Source organism: Alternaria triticimaculans (assembly GCF_023758025.1).
Source record: "Alternaria triticimaculans strain BMP 0046 chromosome Unknown scaffold_43, whole genome shotgun sequence".
Taxonomy (NCBI): domain Eukaryota; kingdom Fungi; phylum Ascomycota; class Dothideomycetes; order Pleosporales; family Pleosporaceae; genus Alternaria; species Alternaria triticimaculans.
The window spans coordinates 50,823-73,771 of record NW_026056000.1 but is presented as its reverse complement, the minus strand read 5'-3'; the positions used below and the strand labels follow the sequence as shown (position 1 = coordinate 73,771).

Here is a 22,949-nt window from a genome sequence, read left to right as displayed (position 1 = left end):
CCTGCATCGACTCTTTCCATGTCCAGCTACACCGCCAAATCCATTTAAGCCTCGTCTATGTCGACTAAAGGCCCCGTTTGTGGCGTCGAAAACTGCCGGTCTAGACGCTACGAAGAGGGCGAAGATGGCTTCTTGTATTGTCAGAACGGCCACCAACAGGCTGGCTTAGTCCGCGGAGAAGATGACGATGACTACGTAGGGGCTTCCCGAACAGTCACGCGCAAGAAGAAAGAGACGGAAGATGACTCCAAATCCACCGGCAAAATCTACAAGGGCGCCCGAGGTTTTGATTTATACTTGAAATGTCTACAGCTTATCTTGCGACATCAACTCTGGTTCCTTGTCAAGGACCGAGGATTACCCGTGGAGCTTGAAGCAGTCACGCGCGATCTCTGGTCACTGCGCATTGCTCAACTTGGAGACCGGATCGCGAGTCAGGATGAAGAGTCCTCGGAGTCACAGACTCAACAACTTTTCAGCACCATGGAAAGCGAGGATGATGCCACAGATACTGAGAAGGGTCATCTCAGAGATACCAAGGGAAAAAGGAGCATGAGGTCAGCCGCCGCACCCAATCTCAATGATTGTCTAGTCTTGTGCTACCTTGGTATCTTGACACTAAGGCTGCCGTTCACACCAGGCGATGTCTATGCGTGGGTAATTGATGGCAAACTAGCATATCGCAGAGCAATCAAGCTACTGCCACTCGCCATGAGAGATCGACTGCTACCTGCCTACCGTGCTGTTCTCGATCCGAGCGCATCGCTTACTTATACACGATTTTACAAGACGCTCATAGACCTACAAATGAGCTACAGCAAAGACCACGGTATCACTTGGCCAGCTCTGAACGTGTCACTCCTCCTGTTTCGCTACCTGAAAGAGCTTGCCTTGCCACTGGAGCTGTATGATGCGACAAAACGACTCGGCGACTTGCTCGGCTATGACTTCGCTCCTCACCACGACGGTAAGAAGCGTCTAAGTATACGACATCTCGCTGAGGCGCAACTAGTGAGCTCCCTCATCATATGCATCAAGCTACTTTATCCTCTTGACGATGAGAAGCGTTATCCGAAATCATCTTCCGAACCAACGGCGGCGGCGATGAACTGGGGAGTGTGGCGGGAGCAGATGAAGGCCGCGGAGGAAGCCAGACGAGGAGGCAGGGGACGCTTCACTACTGAGGAGTTGACAAAGGTGCAGGAGAAGGATGTTCTCACGATGGGCCCTGAAGAGATGGATCAGTACCTGGATTTCTACGCCACCGAGTATCTGGATGATGCCGAAATTCAGCGCACGAGGGATGCTGATGACTTTCGACACGCGCTGTACAATATGTTTCCTATCGACACTACAACACACCATCCTCCACAGGAGTCATCCCATACTTTACCATTGAACGAAAAACTGGAGGTGATAAAAGTGGTCCAGGGCGCAATGGAGACAGTGTCAGTGGTAGCCGAGGAGAACACTGAGGTACTTAGGATAGGGCAGGCATACCCGATTTGGAAAACGGAAGAAGATATTCCTGATGTAGCAAAGACGCTGTACAGAGAAGCTGCAAAGATCGCAGGGCTATCGATGAATATGCTCATATTAGCAGTCGGTTCCACGGAAGCAAGGGTTGAGCAGTGGAAGAAGGCACAGAAGACGCAAGCTTGAGGTCGCCACGTGCATGTAATAATGTAAATCCAAAGCTTGACTATCACTTGCCAAACAGCTGTCTTCTTTGAAATTAATGCACGCTTGATGCGCCGGTTTGGAGTGATGGGAGGCGTCACACGTGAGGGGCGCTTGACGTGCGCTAACGCTTGCCGGCCTAGCATGGGTGTCTGTGCGCGCACACAGTGTGGAATTCGTCTACCACTTCCGCCCTCAACCTCGATACTGAGATCACGGAACACCGCAACACCGCCAAAGATGCAGATCTTCGTGAAGACCCTGACGGGCAAGACCATCACGCTCGAAGGTATATCTCGGCTGCACGAATTGCAATGGGACCCGCGCTGACTTATTCGCAGTTGAGAGCAGTGACACCATCGGTACGCACACCCCCAATGCCACTCGACGGCAGTACTCCGCACCGCGCCGCATCGCATCGCATCGCCCGCGCTTGCAAAACATGTAGAAGAGGGAGGATAGAAGCTGACAGCGGGCAGACAACGTCAAGTCCAAGATCCAGGACAAGGAGGGCATTCCCCCGGACCAACAGCGCCTGATCTTCGCCGGAAAGCAGCTCGAGGATGGCCGTACTCTGTCCGACTACAACATCCAGAAGGAGTCCACCCTCCACTTGGTCCTCCGTCTCCGTGGTGGTATCATTGAGCCTTCGCTGAAGGCCCTTGCCTCCAAGTACAACTGCGACAAGATGATCTGCCGCAAGTGCTACGCACGCCTACCACCGAGGGCTGTCAACTGCGTACGTCATGAGAAAATCCCTGTTCCTTGAACCGGGAACGGCTAGGGTATCGGACTTTGACTAACAACACCACAGCGCAAGAAGAAGTGCGGACACACCAACCAGCTCCGCCCCAAGAAGAAGTTGAAGTAAACTACTCGCCTCTATCGGCATCTGGCGAAGAGAGCAACGGGGTCGGTGGAAACGAATTGCAACGATTGCATGCGATGGATATGAGGGCTAGGTCGCTACTACTTCTTCCACGGCACATGGCATCAATGGCGTGCTTGTCTTGTCTCGCATCTGAGACTTTATGAAGGGAATCAGGCATGTAGAGTGAATCGATCAAATTCAAACACCACCAGCTTCGACTCTATTGCTCCCCATATTGCTACATCTTGCTGCACATGTTCGATGGCCTTGCAGTATGTCACGTGAGATCGCGTCACGAGCGTAATTTATGACGTCACCGATCATACCGCACGTTGCTCAAACACCAAACGCCTTGGAACGCACTGATGCATTTCAACTCTTGAACTGTGATGCTCCATGTCGTATGAGCCTTGAGATTTGGGATTATGAGGCCATGGCCGCGTGTCAGACATAATCACATCAACATCCGACAGTTTTTGAATTTTCGTTTGATTTGATCGTAGAAAACATCGAATATACAAGTACACAGAATTTTTCTTGCTCACATACTAAACACTCGTAGATAAGAAATCGAACGTCTTCTCCGCCGTGGCTGATGATCGTCGCAATAAGTACCGTGATGCCGGGCCGTAGTGCCATCTCTCGACACAGTTCCCCATTCGTCACTCTCACCATAGACGAAAAGCGCCAACGAGAAAATAGAGCTGACGCCAATCCAACAAATGTTTCGTATCCAGCAGGTAAGAGAAAGTACATATCATCTCTTGTTCAGAGAAGACCGTACGTGTAAACAAGAAAAGGGTAAAACTCGAAACTCCGAGATACAACGAGGAGCGTGAAAATGGTATCGTAACGCCTCGCTATGCATATAAAAACAGGGTAGAATTCAAGAAGTATAGGTAGTGTACGCGCGGTCGACGAAGGGCTCGGTGGTGGACGTGTGCCGTCTGATGTTGTTGCGGTGGTGGTACGAACGCGGAAAGAAACGGGTATAGTTGAAGGGAGTTTGTCATTCGGTGTGGCGTGGGTGATGCCAACACATAGCTGTTTAGACACGAGGCTTCTTCCAGTAATATTGCTATCAATGGTTAGCGACTGATACCGAGCAAGACATTGATGAACAACGGGTGTAGAGGCTGGTGAGTGTGACGTACCTTGTGTGTCTTCCTTACAGACCGTAGTCCAGTGCTGCGTGTACCGGCGGTGATGGTTTCACGCCTCATCTGGTTGGTGTCCATCTCAGGGACGTAGTAGAACTCGTTCTCAAGCGGCTGGCCAGCGGCATCCTTGCCGGCACGGGGGATCTCACCAACACAGGGGGTGTCGTCTAGGATCCTCTTCAGCTCTTGTCTAGAGAGTTGAGGGAGGGGCGTCGATGCGCCGTTGCCATCTTCGTCTTTTCCATCTGTGCTCTTAATCGCACAGGCCTTCAGCTCGGCGGGAAGGTTGCTGTGGATGGCGGAGAGTGGCTGCGAGTGGATACGAGAGAACGCCAACTGATTGATGACATGGTTCTTGATGGGCGACTCTTTGAATCGGATAGGCTCGGTAACTCGACGTCTGGGAGACGGTGATAGTAGTGGCCCGCGCATACGGGGGGCGTTGGACTGTGTTGGCGTAGCTGTGTTGAAAGAAGCCATGCCGTTGAGCAAGTTCTGACCGAAGGGCCCGAATGAGTGTACAACAGGGTCGTTCTCTTCGTCGTTGTCGGAGAAGTCGTCGGCAGCGAAGTTGATACTCTCCTTGGGGTCGATGACGGGACGAACTTCATGACTAGACCTGGAGCTTGGGAGGCCGGGGCGGATAAAGGTCTGGTCTGCAGAGCCTGGGGTCTTGACGCCAGGGCTGTCCACACTTGCATCGGCATCTTCGAACACTTGAACAGGACCGGACTGGGCATTTGAGCTGAGACCCGCAAAGACGGGAGGGCGGATAGGGCTTTGAGAGACAGGCGAGCGTGGAACGACAGGAGGACTAGAGGCCAAGTTCTCCTGGGTACGCGTACGAGTCGGGGTAGGCATGCCTTCTTCCTCGGATTCCCAGGAGAACTTTGATACAGGGATGGTCGGCCAGGCAATCATGACGCGGGTATCCTGTACATCCAGCATGATGGCCGTCTCGGGGTTCTCTGACATGTAGGTGTCTCCCTTGCTCAACTCGAAGATGCGTCCCTTGCAGTGGATCTTCGCACCGTTCCATCCCAGACATTCAACCTCGATGTAGCCGTGCGGGTATGGCGGGCTTGGCGCGTGGTAGGCAGCTTGGACGTGGACGCGTGAGATGAGGCGGTTGGTGGAGAGCTGGTAGTCCGAAGTGTTGGAGCTTCGGCCCATTCTCACGACCTCGCCATCTGCGGGGAGGTCGACGGTGGGCACAGCACCGAGTGGGGTCCTCTCTGACAGAGCAGAGAAGGTTCGCTCGAAGCCCGGCCGGGCATGGCGGGGCGACGAGGAGAGAATGTTGGTCGACGACGTGGGCTGGGGGGTCGGGTAGTACTTCAGCTGCTTGGGGAAGGTGGGCGAGTCCTCTTCGAACTTGCGTTTCGACGACGTTGGGCGTGGAAAGGGCGATGAAGAGAATGGCCCGTCTTCGCCGAAGGCCGGAAGGAGCGTTGGGGTGGGCTTCCGAACATGGCCCGACTGCGTCTCTGTCGACTGGATGAGGGAGTGCGGCATCGCCTTGCTGGGTGAAAAGTCCATCTCGTGTGGGGAGCTCCTAAGACGCGGTGCTGCTGGCGTGTCGAGGTCTATGGGGTAAGGTGGACGTGTCTCGAAGGAGACGGACAGGCCGGCGGCTGCTGAAGGAGTGTTGGAAACGCGAAGATTGACACGAGGCGGTATGGGAAAAGAAAGACGTAGGTTAGGAGGAGGAGGCCATGAGGTCAATTGCGAAACTACGGGTCACGAACGCGATCATGGAAGACGTCGCGACACGCGGGTGTGGGTTGGCTAGCGTGATGAAGCTAGGACCGTCTTAAGAACCAGCACCCGAGTTCACCACGCATTCCGCCCTTGCAAGACGTCTTTTGTAACATGCTTTCAGATACAAGATGCCCTGCGTGTCTCAGCTAGTCCGATTGCATTCTTTTCCAGGCTTTTGCAGCGCTTCTTCGCTATACATATCCCAAAGTTCAGTCACGTCGGCCACATCCGTTCACCAGCCTCTGTGCACGAGCACAATTATTACGCCTATGACATACATTCTGTCCTCGGCTGCCACTTTAACTTGGTTTTCTCCGCTCTGCCAGCCCCTCTGCACTGCAGCCAATTCCACATTAATCTGCAATCATTGGTAATATCTACGCGCTGAGACGAAATCTTTCACACTTCCTGCTGCCCTAATGGCATACAAATTGGTCACAGTAAAGCTCACGACTACGTGAAGTGAAGTGAATATTCCAAAAGCAATCTACACGCAGGCACTCAACGCGTACCGAGATCTTGATGTACTACGCGTTCTTGGGCTGCGATCGGATGGACCCACAGCCGTACGTCAATATCCAGATACAGGCAAACGTCACGCAGGTGAAAAGAAAAACTTTGTGCAGCAATCGATGCAGCTAACGCGAGAGCAAACACGTTCGTAACCAAAGTGGAGCGGTAGGGCCGACGGACGCGCGACAGTGCTATAGACGCGTCGTGAAAGATGGCCAGGCGAGCGCACGGTGATGGCGTTTCGGCTGGACCGTGTTCGGACTGGCTTCGATCAATCGATAACGAACACTTTTGTCTCGTGTGGGCAATCCAATATAGAGTTGGTAATTGCTGCCGCGTTCACGAAACCTTAATGGTCCAGTCCACGATGGTGTGAACATCTCGCATCCACTTTTCTGTGACGGGCACAAATGGCCTCGGGATGATAGCCTGTGTACCCCTGTCGCACATTGATGCGCTGCTCATGAAACGGCTGACGGCATGGAGACAAGGACTGAAATTGAAATCCATCGGCTGGTGACATTGCAAGGGTGAATAGCCTGTCGTGTGCTTGAGGATACTGCGACGCGACGATTGGCTCTGAGGAGCCCCGCATTTGACTTCGGGGCTTCGGAGAAACTGTGGCGCCGGCAAAAAGTTCGAAGGAAAGTTGGGACAAGGGTCTAGCCTAGAATTTCCAGCGACCAGCAACATCGCACCATATCACCGCAACAATGGCCAAATCCAAGACCCTTACTAAGAAGGTTGAGAAGGCGCCCGAGGCGCCGCTCACTACCAAAGCCACGAATGGCACGCCCTACCAGCTCGACCCATCGCAAGTCGAGCGCGCGGCCAAGGCGCTCGTTGCGCACATGAAGAAACACGTCGAGGACAAGAAGGAGGAAGCCCCCAAGAAGAGCTTGGCGGCCGATGAGGACGAGGCGGAAGAGGTCGACGAGCCCATCTTTCTCAGTCTGGCGACGAAGAAGCAGATTGGCAACACCAAGAGCATGAAGCCTCTGGCAATGTATGTTCGCGCATCGCAGCGCTTGCGCCACACCGCTAATATGTACCAGCAAGCTACCCCATCCCATCATTGCAAGCGATGTACGGATATGCATCTTTACCAAAGACCCGCAAAGAGCGTACAAAGACCTCGTCGCATCCGACGCATTCCCGGCCACCCTTCGCGGAAAGGTGCAGCGCGTGCTCGGTGTAGACAAGCTGAAGAAGCGATACAAGGCGTTCGAGCAGAAGCGCGCGCTTCTCGCCGAGTACGATGTTTTCATGGTCGACGATCGAATTATCAAGATTGTCGCAGAGTGCTTAGGCAAAGTCTTCTACAAGAGCAAGTCAAAGCGCCCGATTCCAATCCGCCTTACTGCTGGCGCATACATCGACAAGAGCGCAAAGAAGGACAAGGATGCAAAGGAGTCCCAGAATGTGGTTGGCACGCCGCAAGGCGTAGCAAAGGAGATTGAGTCTGCTCTCAACTCCACCTACCTTAGCATGAGCCCATCCGCCAACACATCCATCAAGGTCGCCAACCTCTCCATGACCCCTCAACAGATTACGGAGAACACTGCCGCTGTCGTGTCCGAAGTCGTTAACAAGCACGTCGGCCAGGGCTGGCGCAACATCCGCAGTCTGCACGTCAAAGGTCCCGCGACCAAGGCCCTGCCCATCTGGCTCGCCGACGAACTATGGACTGAGTCTGAGCAAATCCTTGAAGGACCGTACCACAAGGCCATCACAGAGGGCACACCAAAGGGCAAGTCTGCAGAGCGCAAGAGGAAGTGGGATGAGTGGGAGGAGGAGATGCTCGACGATGAAGAGCTCGCTGCGAAGCAGGCCAGGAGAGAGGCCAAGAAGGCTAAGAAGACAGAGAAGAAGAGCTCCATCAGCAAGGAGAAGCGGAAAGCAATGAAGCAAGAGGCACTCCAGTCGGTACAGACACCGTTGATTGCTGGTTAAACAATCCATTACAATCATCATTGCATGGCACGGCGCAATGTGTTGGCGTTCCGGCGTTCAAAAGATGTGTTTGACGATATGATAGTATACCACTGGTCGGCACATAGCAACATAGAGTCTGTGCAACTGTTAGAATGTACATTTGCTTTCTATGAATCACGAAGACACTGCCTTGCTCATATCATGTTTTTTGCGCGGACGTAAAAGCTATGGAGAGCTATGACCATGCCCGGCTGTACCTGCCTCGGCTTGATGCTAACGTCATACAACGCCGCGTAGATCAGTGCGCGTCTCATATACTCTCAGCTTGCGCCTCTCGAACCTCCACCTCCCACTCTCATTCCACCATCGCCAGAATGCTGTACTTACTTCCAATTTCGACGCTCCTACTCGTGACACAGGTGATCGCGTCACCACTCGCACGCAGCGATTCCAAGCCCCTCCCACTGCTCATCTGGCACGGCTTAGGCGACAACTATGCCGCAGACGGCCTGCATAGCGTAGGCGACCTCGCAAACGAGACGAACCCCGACACATACGTATACTACATCCGGCTTGATGAAGATGCTGGAAGCGATCGAACAGCCACATTCTTGGGCAATGTTACAGAGCAGATTGCGCAGGTCTGCGACGACATCGCAGAACACGCGGTTCTGAGCAAAGCCCCAGGCCTCAACGCGCTTGGCTTCTCGCAGGGCGGTCAGTTCCTCCGTGGAATGATAGAGCGCTGTGGCGACAGAATTAAAGTCAAGAACCTGGTCACATTTGGTAGTCAACACAACGGCATCGCAAAGTATCAGCTTTGCAAGGACGGAGACTGGCTTTGCAAGGGCTACATCGGGTTGCTCAAATCCAACACCTGGGGCGCATGGGTGCAGGGGCACCTGGTTCCGGCGCAGTACTTCAAGGCCACGAACGAGACGACTGGAGAACCCACAGAAGAGTATCTCGAATCCTCCAACTTCATCGCCGACATCAACAACGAGAGGGTGCTGAAGAACGTCACCTACGCGAAGAACCTTGCTGCGCTAGACAATTTCGTCATGTACGTGTTCGAGGACGATACCACTGTCATACCGAAGGAGTCTGGCTGGTTCGCGTACACCAACACTACCAGCAACGAGGTCACGGACCTGAGGGATCGCGACATCTACAAGGAGGATTGGATTGGGCTCAAGAAGCTTGACGAGAAGGGTGGTCTACACTTCAAGACCACCAAGGGCGGACACATGGATCTTGGTGATAAGGTACTGAAAGATGTCTTCAAGACCTATTTCGCACCAGAGAAGACAGTATGGGATGGTCTGGTGGATGAGGTTCAAGAGATAATGGAGTTGTAGACTGGGAAATCATATGGCAAGCCCCACTGACGGTAACACGGGCGAGGAGTTGGATTGAATTCACATGTATGAATACGAATGCAGGTACGACGAGCGATTACAATTTCACGTTTCCATCTCAATTCGGATATTGGGCACCACGCCACGTTGTTTGCTAAACGCAGAGTCACGTAGCGATCAGTGCCTGGATTTGAATGTTGTTAAGAATATCTATGTATAATGTACGGTGCGCAGCTTTATCGTGTGTCTTGAAGCGAGGTATTCAGGTCGAAAACAACACGAAAAAGTGAGCTAGTTCGTAGCCTCCTACAGCGGATGATCGGGATCGGACATTCTCTACACAGCGTTGGAAACAACCACACAAACCAATAATCCTACGACTAGCCCGCCCCTAGTGTCTAGCATCACGGTACAGTGTTAGGCATTAGAATTGCACTAATTAATTTATCTACTTCTAGAGTATCTCTACTACTATTATAAACTAATTATTTTTTATTATAAAAAACTATTTTTTATAGTTTTAGCTTATAATTTTAGTAAAATTTTTTTTATAGTATTATTATATAGCTTTTAGCTAAAGTTACTTAGTACTTTTAGTTAAAGGTTAATTAAAAAAATTATTATATTATTACTAATAGTAATAATTATAAAGTTATAAAAGTAAGTAAAAGCTTTATATTTCTACTTTATAAAGATATAAACTTCTACTAAAGTAGTTACTATAAAATATATAAAAAAAAACTAAGCTTTAGCTTACTTATAAATTAAAGCTTTTATTTTTTATTAGTATTTTTTTTAATTAAGTAAGCTAGTATTATAATAAGTAGTAATATACTTAAGTATTTTATTTTATAACTAAACTAAGTTCTAAAATAAAGTAGCTAATATATATTTTTTATACGTAAAGCTAGTTAAATTATTAGTAAGTATAAAAATTAGCTATATTTTTAATAAAGATAATATTTAGAGTATTATAAAAGATTTAAGCGCTACTAGCGTAAAAATTTATACTCTAGAAATAAGTAACTATAGTATTATAAGATTTATACTTATAGTATAGCTACTTTTACTACTATACTAAATATCTATTAAATTATAAGTTAAACAACCTAAATTAGACACCTAGTACGACTAGCCCTCCAATTATCGCGCAGTCTTGCACGCACCTCCCCTCCCCCGACCGGGGTTTTGCGGCAGACGTCATGTTTGGGTGGGTCATCATGAGCATCAGCCCACAGCAACACTCCACGCCGACGCCGGTCGAAACGAGTCTAGTCTTGGCCTCTCCATGCTTTAAATACTCCAAGTCTCCCCAGAAACTTCAATTGACACGTCTCGCCCATCGCGGCTCCTCTCCACTCTATATTTCTTATTCCACGCCTGCGCTGAGCTTGACGCTCCACGAACAGCTATAGGCTTATCGATAAGCTATTAATCCGATCACGATCGTCACGGCGGAAGAGAAGAACGGCAGGAATCAAAGATGTCGGTCTCAGCAGCATTGAAGAGCCGGGTCAGGAGGCCAAGTTATCTTAAGAAGATTGCGAAAGCTGAGGACTTGCTTCACCACTTCCCCAATGGAGCATACATTGGCTGGAGTGGCTTCACGGGTGTCGGATATCCAAAGTAAGCATTTTCACTTCTTTCACGCTACGTTATCAGCCAAGCTATGAGGCTCTTCGGGTACTCAAGGTAGTCCTGACTACGGTGTACGATGTCGGACCTACTTGGTAGTTCGATCTTGGATCCCGAGGTGGAACGGAAGTTTAGGAAGTGACGAAAGCCGAGCTATCTCCGGCTCCACAATTCGAGCCGCGCATGGATCAGGTCAAGACGAGCACTCAAGGGCCTTGGCCATGACTCTCGCCATACATGCCTTGATTTGAATGGTCTTGTCTATTGTGTTGGTTACAGTTTTAGACTAACGGTATGGCAGGAAGATCCCTACGGCTATGGCCGACCATGTCGAGAAGAACAATCTCCAAGGTCAGCTGAAGTACAATCTCTTTGTCGGTGCGTCGTCAGGCGCAGAGACTGAGAACCGATGGGCACGTCTCAACATGATCGAGCGCCGGTCGCCGCATCAAGTCGGTAAGGAGATCGCCAAGGGTATCAACAACGGCAACATCAACTTCTTCGACAAACATCTGAGTATGTTTCCTGTCGATTTGATGTACGGGTATGTACAAACACGCGGAACTCCACGAAGAGGAAATGATGCTGATTCCGAGTAGCTTCTACACATTGAACAAGCCCCACAACAAGCTCGATGTGACCATCGTGGAAGCGTCGGCCATTACTGAGGATGGTGGAATCATTCCAGGAGCCAGTGTTGGCGCATCACCCGAACTGATCCAGATGGCCGACAAGATCATCATCGAAGTCAACACCGCAGCTCCCTCGTTCGAAGGCCTACACGACATTACCATGACTGATCTGCCGCCGCGCCGAAAGCCTTACCTCATCATGTCCCCAGAAGATCGCATCGGTACACCGCACATTCCTGTTGACCCAGAGAAGGTCGTGGCTATCGTAGAGAGCGACTACCCCGATCAGACCCAGCCCAATGCCGCCGAGGATGAAACCTCAAGGGCTATCGCTGCGAACTTGATTGAGTTCTTGAAGCACGAGGTTAACCATGGCCGTCTGCCAGAGAACCTCCTGCCTATTCAGTCCGGTATTGGAAACATTGCTAACGCTGTTGTCGGTGGACTTGCCGTATGTTACCTTCTTGATAAATTATTGATGTTTGATGCTGACAGACACAGTCCGGTGGTGCAAACTTCAAGAACCTCAAGGTATGGACCGAGGTCCTCCAAGACTCCTTCCTGGACCTCTTCGACTCTGGCAACCTAGATTTCGCGACCGCAACCTCGATTCGTTTCTCTCCCGACGGCTTCCACCGCTTCTATGAGAACTGGGATCGCTACGCGCCTAAGCTGCTACTCCGCTCCCAGCAAGTTTCCAACTCCCCCGAGATCATTCGACGTCTCGGTGTGATTGGCATGAACACACCTGTTGAGGTCGACATCTACGCCCACGCCAACTCAACCTGTGTGATGGGTAGCCGCATGCTCAACGGTCTCGGTGGATCCGCCGACTTCCTTCGCTCTTCCAAGTACTCCATCATGCACACCCCCTCATCGCGTCCTACGAAGACCGACCCAACTGGTGTGTCCTGCATCGTGCCCATGTGCACGCACATCGACCAGACAGAGCACGACCTCGACGTCATCGTCACGGAGCAAGGTCTCGCTGACGTTCGTGGTCTCTCACCCAAGGAGCGTGCCCGCGTCATCATTAAGAAGTGCGCACACCCCGACTACGTACCCATCCTAGAGGACTACTTCAACAAGGCGGAGTTCGAGTGCCTGAGGAAGGGCTGGGGCCATGAGCCGCATCTGCTGTGGAACAGCTTCGATATGCACAGGCATCTGAATGACCATGGCACTATGAAGCTGCCCAAGTGGGACTACAAGAGTTAGGAGAGGGGCGTGTAGAGTTAGAATACAGTGTTTGGATGTAGAGAATGTACGCAATCAAGTTACTCCAGTCGTAGTCCAGATGAAACATCAAACCGTGAAATAGCAGATCAGTCAGCTCATACGTGACCAATAACAAGTAAAATATCATATGTGCTTTTTATGGTACTCGACACGTTATGGAGAGGCATGCTCCTTCCTACACTTTCAACCTCACCACTGCGACCATCAACGCTCTCATCTGTCCTGCACGACACCTTTTTCAACAACGGCATGTCGCGTGATTGACTAGCGCGGCATCAGCGACCATGTTGCACGCGGCTCGACTATAAGATGGAGCGCTGATGCAGGTGGATTGCCTCTTCTGCAACTGGTACCACGGATACTACCTCAGACGAGAGCATGACGCGGGCGTGGGTGTTTGATGCAGGTGTCGAGCCAGAAAACTCTGCTCAGACCAGGCGTTTCCGTGCATGTGGCATGGACGCGCTCTTGCCGCGAAAGTCGGGATCGTTCGCTCGTTGGGAAGTGGATTGCCACCGCTAGAGCTACCCGGACGTGGACGCGTCGGCTGGCACCATGTGACTGCGCGGCTCACAAGCGGCGTCAGGCTCTTGCAGATGAGCATGCGCCCGGCTCTGCCCTCTTCCACCACACCGAGACGCGACGCAAGAGCCTCACAGCATCCCTGACATCTCCTGCCACATTCTGCGCGCCCTTTGCGAGCTGTTCCGCGGTGCCCAACAAGGAACTGCTCCCGCCCGTTCGCGCGTCTTCCCGCTATCTCGCGTGCTGCGCACGAACACGGTCCACGGTGCTGCTACGACACGTCTCCGACCATCCAACTCCCACCGAGACCCGCCATTGGGACGTTTGCTACTCTGACATCCTTACCTGCATCTGCATTTTTGGCGCAGCTGCTTCCACTTTGACTGTGAATTGCACTCACAGCGCGAGTCGCTAGTTGCCTCCTACCCCGCCGCCACGCCCGCGAAACCATGATGCGTAAGTCGCGTTCCCCAAGCCGACTTAATTACCCCGGTACTCACGCCGCCATTGCACCAGCAGAACACGCCCAGGCCACCCACACAGCAACTATTGCTACCGTAAACAACGCAGAGCCCCAGGCCTCGCAGGAATCAGTCCAGTCTGCTGTGTCTAGTACCTTCTCGGCACCGGCTCTTCCCTCCTCGTCGAGCAACCTCTCCACGGCCACCACTACCGAGACCGACCTCACGACCCCGTCCTCGACCAATGCAGCGAGCCAAAGTAAACCTACCGAGGCCTCAATGACGGAATCGTCAAGTCAGAGTACTGGTGGGCAGGTGCGAGCGGCACCACGCATCGATACCGCTGCTGCCAACGCGCTCCAGACTGGTGACACAGCAGCTGGTCCCATGCCGCTAGAGTCTCCTGCAAAGAGCTCCAAGAGGACTGTCGATGGATCTCTCAAGAGCGCTGGGCTAGCGCCTGAAACTCCATCGGCGCCCACCCATTCACACAAGAGGAACAAGAGCATGGATACACACTCAGGTCGCATTGGAGAGGTGCGTAGTATAATCCCAGGCCAAGCTTACAGTCTGCTAACGCGAACGCAGCTATCCGCACAGCTCAAGACGCGTCTTTCCTACGCCATGGTCAAAGTCCAGAACGGCTGGGAGAAGCAGTCGCTCGACGAGCTGGAAGAAAGCCAGTCACAGCGTGGTTCGCCCAACTCTGCTCCTGGAAGGACTGACCATCTAGCATTCGAATCCCCTGCTACCGTCGATCGACAAAGAAGACCGAGCGGCGTCTCTGACATCTCAGACCAGATGATCATGTCCCCGGCTTCTGATCCAACCCGGTCACTTGCAGGGACTCCAGCTTGTTAGTCAACCCCAAAGACTCCCTCTGAAAATGCTAATGCCCGTCAGCCTACTGGCGACCAGGTACCCGCCCTGCTATGAACGCCGCGGCAAACCTCATATCCATCACTGGCGCACAACACGGCTATGGCCTCGCACCAGCCCCAACCTTCCAGAGTGGGCGAAGACGACGCTCCAGCGTCTCACACGTACCTCCTCCTCTTCTCGGCGCCAGCCAAAGGAAACACTACAGTGATGTTGGTGCGGGCCCACGATCGCCAGCCACTCCTCGAGCAGGCATCCTTCGCATGCCCAGCCAACAAGCCGAGAAGGACGCCGTCGACACACTCCTCTTCATGAGCAGTCCCAACAACTCCCAGCGCTTCCCAGCCGGTGGCCAACCAGCACCAAGTCCACTCCGAGCCGAGGCACCTCAACGACGCGTCATGTTCGAAGCATACCCACCACAAGACAAACGCGCCATGTACCAGCCATCGATGCCCGCACCGCCCCACCACCACCAACACGGACCGTACCCCGCGTATCCAGCGAGATAACCATGAGAGCATATCCCGCATGAGAGTTCACTCCCCACCCCCTCTTCGACACTATTCTTACGGCTCGACGATCGCATTGCATGGCTGGCGTTGAGATACCCCACTGCATCTATGTCCACATTGTTACTGTCAGCCACCAATCTCCACACCGGACGCATATGTTGTTCATGCCTCGGATGCTTTGGGAGGTTGTATTGATATCACTTGGCTCCCCTTCTTGTATGAGCTTTGCTCTTCTTACGCTTGTATACTTTGGCTCCCTGGCTATGGCTGTTGTTGGCCTCGAGTAACATTTGTATGTTTGAGCGTGTGGATATGTTATGAATAGGTATTATGATTGTGTAACGAATAGATGATATATGTATATTCTGATGTGCGGGCGATGGTGATGTGTGGGGTGACTGTGTGACGGTGTGACGGTGTGTTGAGATGGGTGCATGGGACTGATGGAGTGGGTTGGTTAGGGTATATGTGATTTACTGGACAGTAACAGTGCCGGATGATGCAGTCGTGGGAGAGAAGCTTATAGTTTAAGACATAGGTACAGCTACAGCGCAACAAGCTTACTGCGTTAGGTCGGAATTAGATAATGGCTTTAATTGTAATTTAGCTGCCGACGTTATGACAACATGAACAGAGGTCGAAGCCAAAATCCTCGTTGAAATCGCCATGTTCCGAAATGAGAATGCAGGGTGGATGGTTTTCCTTGCCAACTATGGCTGCTTCCTCTTTCAAGGCTTCCTTGAACTCGGTATGGAGATCGTTTTCAGAGACCAAGATGATGTCGTTGCGGAAGCTATGTGTAGCGGCAGGTACGACAGCTGAATACTGTATACGGATGCCTCATACCCCCGAAAATCTTAAACAGGTCTGCAACCTACATGGAGATGCAAACATGCAAAGCAGATGACCCAACGCCGATGTAGGCTCCAGGGTGTTCCAACTCATGCACTGAAGCTCTAGACAAATACGCTCGGATCTTCCATCATGTATCGAAGAGCATTCAAGTCAGGGGCCATATTCGGAGGTAGACTTGCTGGAGAACCGAAATACTCACTATTCGCGTATAGTTTAGGAGGAGTGCTCTGCAAGTTGCGTGAGTAGTCACATCCCAGCACTACCCTCCTCTCCATCCACGCTTTGCCCTCTCATGCGCGATTTGCAGGCAGCAAAACAATCGAGAGATCACGTCAGCTACATCTAGAGCCGTTGTACTAGATGATAGGGGTAGGTACCGTAGAGAAGAAGTAAACAGTGCTAGCGGCAGATAGCCAGCTCCAAATCGCAACGAGTAATGCTCTAGCAGAAAACATTACCAGACCACGTCAATCTCGAGAAGATCGGCTTCTGTGTACTGGAATGCTATCTCATTGGCAGCGATCGAGGCGAGGGGTAAACGCATGTGTACCACGCCGCCTGCCGCTACGTCACAACGCCTCGTACCCCAACCTTGAGCACCAGCCCCAATACCAGAAGCACCGGTGATACCTCTCAATAACTCGCTCCACCAAAAGGACATGTCCAGCGAAAAGGTTGCCGCCGATAGCAATCATGACATAGCTACCGGAGCCATCGAACGCTACTCCGTCTTCACCAAAGCCGAAAAATGGTGCATCGTCGCACTAGCATCGTACGCAACGTGGTTCTCCACGCTGAGCAGTTTCATTTACTTCCCAGCCATTCCCACGTTATCGAGAGAGTTGGGAGTGTCTGTTGATAAGATCGATCTTACCGTAACAACATACATAGTAGTTGCCACTTTCTCTCCTATGCTAGTCGCTAACGCCGCAGAGATACTTAGACAGCGGCCAGTGTACGCTGTTACTTTGACTATGTATCTCATCGCGAATCTTGCTATTACAGTATTGAAGACATACCCTGCTCTTCTTGCTCTTCGCGCGTTGCAGGCTTTGGCTATCTCTGGTATGTGCTATTGCAGTTGTTGAGTCTGCTTCTTACCGCTGCTAGGTACGTTTTCGATAGCATACGGTGTTGTCGTTGACATCGCGTCTCCCGCGGAAAGAGGCTCTTTCGCTGCACTAGTATCCTTCGCGTCTGTCTATCCTTCCAATGTCAAGACACAAAATTGCTCATAGTTGTCAGGGTGACAACAGCACCTAGCACCAGGCCAGTCCTTGGCGGTAGTCTCACATCGGTGGCTGGCTGGCCTTGGATCTTTTGGTTCCTGTGCATTGTATCGGGATCTTGCCTCGCAGCTATGTTACTGTGCTTACCGGAGACGTCGCGAAACGTCGTGGGTAATGGATCAATTCGACCGACGAAGCCTCTGCTACCACCTCCGCTCATGATGCGCCACTGGGATGCTAGCGAAGTTGAGCTTGCGCGAAGTTGGCGTATGCCTAATCCCCTAGAGTCGCTCATGATACTTCGACGTTTAGACAACGCGACTATCATACTAGCCTGCGGACTGCTTTATGTTGTACACACCTGCATCAATGCTTCACTGTCAACCTTATTCGTGGACATATATCACCTGACTCAGCTCCAAGCCGGACTTATCTACCTTCCCTTTGGTATTGGCGGAGCTGTATCTACTTTCGTGTCTGGCCGGCTTTTGAATCGAGCATGGCGAAAAGCTCGTACTGCGCAAGGCCTATCTACCGATAAGATTGGTGGAGACGACTTGGACAGCTTCTCTGTCGAGAAAGCTCGGCTGCAGGTCATTTGGATACCCATGTTCATAACTGTTGCGTCTATTGTAACCTACGGGTGGGTGTTACATTACCAAAAGGTGCGTCATTTCCCCGAGAGCTAGTTGTGCTGATGCTCAAACACTAAAGCCAATGTCCATATCACTCGTGCTGCAGTTTGTAACAGGGTTCTGTATGCAGCTCGACTTCAGTGTCAGTTTCTTCCTAAGAATTCTCCATACGGAGCCTGAGAGCTGAAGACCGCGCAGATATACAACACGCTTCTCGTAGACAAGAATAACCGAGCACCGGTAGTTGCACAAGCCTCTAGCAATGTAATCCGCTGCGCCTTAGCAGCAGTCACAGTATCATTTCTGCAACCAATGATAACATCTATGGGTGTAGGCGGAACATTCACCTTCATGGGCGGATTGTGCCTGTTTGCTCAATGCTTGTTTCTCGTTGATTACCACAAAGGAACTGCATGGCGACAGAAGCATCTATGTAGTCTGTAGGGCTCTTCACATGACCAACCCCTCATGCTCAAATGAAGCTTGAGCATCTCACCACTGCGACCTCTCCATTCCGCGGGCACAAAAGAGATCTTTCTTGAAGCCAAATCATACATAACTCGAGACAGTCTTTACTAACCCAGTCTGCTGGTAATGCAAATATCTCGCTGAATCCTTTCTTCTCATGGGTCTGTTGATTCGTGGCCTGTGATGGTTGCGCCAGTCTAGCTTCGGACGGAATTTCCCAGGAGCAGATCGAAAAGGTCCGAGACAAGAAGAGTAATCGATCACGTTTGAGGAAAGACAGCGCTAAACCAATTTGAGAAGCCATTTCTTCTGGGAGGAGCATGGGAACAACTATTTGTCGATGGTCGCTGGCCACGTCTGGTTGAGTCTCGACACTCGCACTTGTTGAAAGGGATGACGTCGTGAAGTAGAGGAACTCTTTGAGCTTGGACTTGTCGCTTCGCGACATCTGAACGAGAATATGTTGCTTGTCCGACGTGACTAGTATGCGCTCCACGGTCCTTGCCGCACCTTCTTGATCTGATAGGGCTGAGGTATCTGGCTCAAGTGATCTCTCGATACGATACGTGCCACGATCGTTCAAGTCCCATGATAGCATCACGACTGAGTTTTGACCGAAGCCAAGAATCAGCGCTGGATCTTGAGGATGTGCGATCCACTTGCGGTCATGTTCGGGCGCGGGTATTGAGCGCACTACCGAGGCTGACTCGAGTGAAACCGTGCAGAGCGTGGCTGATGTAGCTATGCACAGATGGCTCGAGTCTGGCTGAAACAGCAGCTGCTGTATAGAACCATCCGTAAGAGTCTTGAGTGAAACTTCGAAATGATGTTGCGCAACATCGTCACTGCCTGACGCATTCATTCTCACAACCATAACGAAAACCTTCTTGCCCGAGTCGGCAAAACATATGTAACGACCATCGTGACTCCAGGCCACCTGCTCGATGCTCAAAAAGCCTCTGGAGGTATGCAATTCTGTCGTTTCGTCTCGCGTGGTGTTGAGTAGTATTACGCGTCCGCTTTCAGTACCGTAGCAGTAGTACTGACCGTTTGGCGAAGCTGCGAGTACGGTGATCGCATCTATCCTCCGGGAAGTATGGATAGGCGTTATCGACTCTTGCGAAGAGCTTTCAGATTCGCCTTCGGTATCCGTTCCTTTTATCGCACTCTCCGCATATCGCACTAGTGCTGCAGGCTCCCAGGTGTTTCCGTAGTAGCCTCGCACGTCGTAGATGCGTCTGTGATCAGCGCTGAACGCCAAGCCGAGGATGGCGTCTTGAGATGCAAGTTGGTAAATCAGGTGGAAGGTTTTGGTGGTATATATCTTGACCGCACCCCGTACATCACCCGTTGCGAATAGATTTCCGTCTCCGCTAACGGTGAGTACTGAAGCGCCCGTGAAGATCTCTTCGGGCTCGCCTCCATATGGATCCCACCTAAAGACTACCCCGTCATTGTATAGTCCCAGGACTTGCGGAGGATGCGGGAGCCATTTTGCTGCAGCGACTTCACCTCTTGCAACTTCTTTCCGGGCGCGCCAGCAGTGGCCAACGTGATAAGGGCCTTCCACTTCCCACGCGGATAGCGGATGACCACGGTATGCAATTGCTATCAAACTGCCGTCACTGCTAAGTGCCATGTAGCTTGCGGCGTTCAAGAAGTGGCCTTTGAGTTCCTCTTCCTCAAAATTTGCGACAAGATTCCAAGTCGGCGATTGCTCGTTGATATCGAGCGAACGCAACTGCTTATCGTCCGACCCAACTAACAACGTTCTGTTATTGTTCACAAAGGCGATGACAAGTGGCCGCGTTCGTGTTGCAGGGTTCGGTACTGTCGATAGACATTCTCCAGTAGAGATTTCCCAGATCTTTGTAGTCATGTAGCCATATGTGACGAGCAATGTCCCGGAAGAGTTCAGTTGCATCATGTATGTACGTTCACCGTGTCTGATGGGACTGGTCGCTGTCTCCTCAAAGAGGGAGGTGTCGAACAAAGACGCTTTTCCCGAAGCGGCCAGCACAGCGACATAATTTCCCGCAGTCGATATAGAAGAGGCATAGGTACCAAACCCAAATGATAGTCGTGCGAGAGAATCGTCCCATGTCTGTGTCGAAATCCCGGAAACCATCAGACTCCTTTGCTCTGTTCTACCAAACTGCTGATAGATAGCTGAGTTGTGCGGACAGAAAGGAGCAATAGTTTTGTGTATTGTAGGGGGGTTGCGTCGCAGGATGGCGCCGAACTTGCCAATGATTTTGACAAAGTCCACTGCCCAGGTTTCGGCCTGCTCCAGTTCCACTACGTCGCTCCTTCCGATATTGACTGAAAGCTGAGATTTCCTCTTGTTGACATAGCCGAGCAGGTTTTTCGACGCCTGAATGAGTATGCGAAGTCGAAGTTCAGTTGCTAGTATATGTATCCACGTCAGTACACAATGGCCTGTCAGGAATCTGTTTATAACACTAGCCACGGCTTCACTGCCGGCTGGAACTGCTGCCAAGTGAGATGACCACCAGTTCGAGCTGTAGCTTGCGAAGTCCGGGATGTCATGAGTAACCTTTGATCGAAGGCCGCTAGACATGAGACATCGCATGCAGCTTAAGAATAACTGCTCATGTGCCTGACGTCGATCTACTTGGAAAGGTCGGCGGACAGCGCCAAGCAGATACTCTCGAGCCGTTTCATGAATCATCGCAACGTTGCCATCATTGTCAATGACCACAAAGCCGCTACAGACATTCTTGATGGACTCTTGAATGTCTAGAAACTCATGTGTGTCACCTTCTAGTGCCTGCAAGAGCTCCTCTATTGTGAGAGCGCGGAATGCACATGTGACACACTGAAGAACGGCTGACGCTAGAGCAGTGTCAGCAGATGATTGGTGCTCGGCAATGGTAACAGCCATCCGGTCATAGATTGCTTCCATTCCACGAGGAAATTCGTGGAAAGCTTGCTCGACGGCGGAGAGCGTATGACACGAGTTGATCTTTTCTACAGCGAGTCGTACCCACTGAGAGGTTAGCAACCTCATGGCATGGTACTGGATATCAAACTTACGAGGAAGTTGTCCTGCGCTTCATGCAAAATACGCTGAATAATATCATCCCTGAAGCCCTTGCTACCAGGCAAGATTAGTTCCCGATCAATGTAGCAACGTAAGTCATCCAAATGGCCCTCGATGGTGATCGTCTCTTGGAAGATTGTGTTTGGTGTATGCTCCAGACCAGCAGCTATCTCTGTAGTGTCGCGACTGACCAAAAGGACTCGGATAGGTGTCGCAGAACCAGCAATGTCAGAGAGCAGGTCTATCAAGGCTTTGGGATTATCAGCTTCGTCAAGGCCATCGATGACCCAGTAAAGTGTTTTCCCAGGACTGAGCTTGAACAATATGGATCTGAATATTCGATCCCAGATCGTCCTCGGGTTTGCAGCCTCAAAGTCGACGGCTTCGCTTTCAACCTCCGCTACCTTTTGCAGAAATTCAGGTAACTGTTGCGCAATCTGATAGGCGATTGAGCGTAGGAGAAAGCTCAGAGTGCGCTTTCTTCTATCTGCGAACCGCACAAAAAAGTATTGACAGCAGAAATCGCGCTCGATCAGGCTGTTGATGATGAACGAACTTAAGACCGACTTTCCTCGTGCCGCGGCCCCCTTCAGCCAAAGTATTTGATGAGAGGATGTGTGAGGATTAAGCCAATCCACGAAGCGTTGTTCTCCATGAATCCATTGGTTAGTACCCTGCACCCATTGGTCCCGGAAGAAGATGTAGTCGGTGTTGGGGAACTCGGCGATAGCTAGTATGGCTTTGAGATCCCTTGATCGTCTCCTTCTCGGTGCGCTCTGGCTTCCAGATTGACTCTTCGATATTGACTTGCTCACGAGTGATTTGAGAACGTTCCTCACTGTGATATAGTTCGGGTCGTGAGGGCTCTCATACTTGCAGACACCGTGGTGGTCTGCGTTCAGAGGGTTGGACGTCTCTCCAGGATATCCGAGCAGCGACGAATCCCTTTCTAGCACCATCTTCGCATGTTAGCAGTGGAGCTAAAGTTGTACATGTGCAAATAGGTCACTCACCACTCGCGCTCGCGCACTCTTCGGCCCGATCGAAGTCGGCTGTGTCTCGTAGAAGGAAACGATCTTTAGCTTGGGTGCAATGTGACGAAATTGTTCATTCAGCTTCTGCAACGTAGACGAATTCCGCGTCAGCTCAGAAATGAAAGGCTTGGAATTCGTTACAGGAGTCGACTGTAATATTCGGTTGAGCACATTGGCCAAATTGGTGCCCCGATGTGGGGTGGACAGGAAGATGATTGCTGAAATGGCTTTGACAATGTTCTCGTACTCTGGATCGTTTTGACCTTGCATATAGGCCTGTAAAATGTTAGTCAGGTACGTGCAGACCGACGGATGGTGTTACCTCTTTCACGATGAGTCCACCCATGCTGTGAACTACGAAAAGTAAAGGTACCTAAGATGCGCTTTAGCAAAAGCAACGTTGTAAAGAAAGGTGGCCTCACTTGGCCCATATTCAGATTTTCGCCTTGTACATCTGTGTAATATTTGAGATTGTACAGTAAGGTTTTGGCGAAGTCCAA

The 22,949-nt window shown here is 51.4% G+C and overlaps 7 protein-coding genes across 7 annotated transcripts; 5 read left to right on the top strand and 2 right to left on the bottom strand.

The window, feature by feature from the left end:
* Positions 1 to 57: 57 nt before the first annotated feature.
* J4E78_010958 (uncharacterized protein) lies at positions 58 to 1,662 on the top strand (the record flags this gene model as incomplete). Its single annotated transcript, XM_049371532.1, has 1 exon — positions 58 to 1,662. The coding sequence occupies one exon, from the start codon at positions 58 to 60 to the stop codon at positions 1,660 to 1,662; it is 1,605 nt and encodes a 534-aa protein (XP_049216759.1).
* Positions 1,663 to 3,599: 1,937 nt separating this feature from the next.
* J4E78_010957 (uncharacterized protein) lies at positions 3,600 to 5,250 on the bottom strand (the record flags this gene model as incomplete). The annotated part of the gene is made up of 2 exons (XM_049371531.1): positions 3,600 to 3,629; positions 3,706 to 5,250. The coding sequence occupies 2 exons, from the start codon at positions 5,248 to 5,250 to the stop codon at positions 3,600 to 3,602; spliced, it is 1,575 nt and encodes a 524-aa protein (XP_049216758.1).
* A 1,448-nt stretch (positions 5,251 to 6,698) lies between these two features.
* Positions 6,699 to 7,938, top strand: J4E78_010956 (uncharacterized protein; the record flags this gene model as incomplete). The annotated part of the gene is made up of 2 exons (XM_049371530.1): positions 6,699 to 6,991; positions 7,041 to 7,938. The coding sequence occupies 2 exons, from the start codon at positions 6,699 to 6,701 to the stop codon at positions 7,936 to 7,938; spliced, it is 1,191 nt and encodes a 396-aa protein (XP_049216757.1).
* A 356-nt stretch (positions 7,939 to 8,294) lies between these two features.
* Positions 8,295 to 9,278, top strand: J4E78_010955 (uncharacterized protein; the record flags this gene model as incomplete). Its single annotated transcript, XM_049371529.1, has 1 exon — positions 8,295 to 9,278. The coding sequence occupies one exon, from the start codon at positions 8,295 to 8,297 to the stop codon at positions 9,276 to 9,278; it is 984 nt and encodes a 327-aa protein (XP_049216756.1).
* Positions 9,279 to 10,761: 1,483 nt separating this feature from the next.
* Positions 10,762 to 12,763, top strand: ACU8 (Acetyl-CoA hydrolase; the record flags this gene model as incomplete). Its single annotated transcript, XM_049371528.1, has 4 exons — positions 10,762 to 10,904; positions 11,215 to 11,457; positions 11,513 to 11,996; positions 12,047 to 12,763. The coding sequence occupies 4 exons, from the start codon at positions 10,762 to 10,764 to the stop codon at positions 12,761 to 12,763; spliced, it is 1,587 nt and encodes a 528-aa protein (XP_049216755.1).
* A 995-nt stretch (positions 12,764 to 13,758) lies between these two features.
* J4E78_010953 (uncharacterized protein) lies at positions 13,759 to 15,161 on the top strand (the record flags this gene model as incomplete). The annotated part of the gene is made up of 3 exons (XM_049371527.1): positions 13,759 to 14,307; positions 14,359 to 14,626; positions 14,674 to 15,161. 3 exons carry the CDS (start codon positions 13,759 to 13,761, stop codon positions 15,159 to 15,161), a joined length of 1,305 nt encoding a protein of 434 aa, XP_049216754.1.
* A 2,552-nt stretch (positions 15,162 to 17,713) lies between these two features.
* Positions 17,714 to 22,795, bottom strand: J4E78_010952 (uncharacterized protein; the record flags this gene model as incomplete). Its single annotated transcript, XM_049371526.1, has 6 exons — positions 17,714 to 17,779; positions 18,464 to 20,725; positions 20,987 to 21,361; positions 21,409 to 22,374; positions 22,429 to 22,725; positions 22,772 to 22,795. 6 exons carry the CDS (start codon positions 22,793 to 22,795, stop codon positions 17,714 to 17,716), a joined length of 3,990 nt encoding a protein of 1,329 aa, XP_049216753.1.
* Between the last annotated feature and the right edge of the window lie 154 nt (positions 22,796 to 22,949).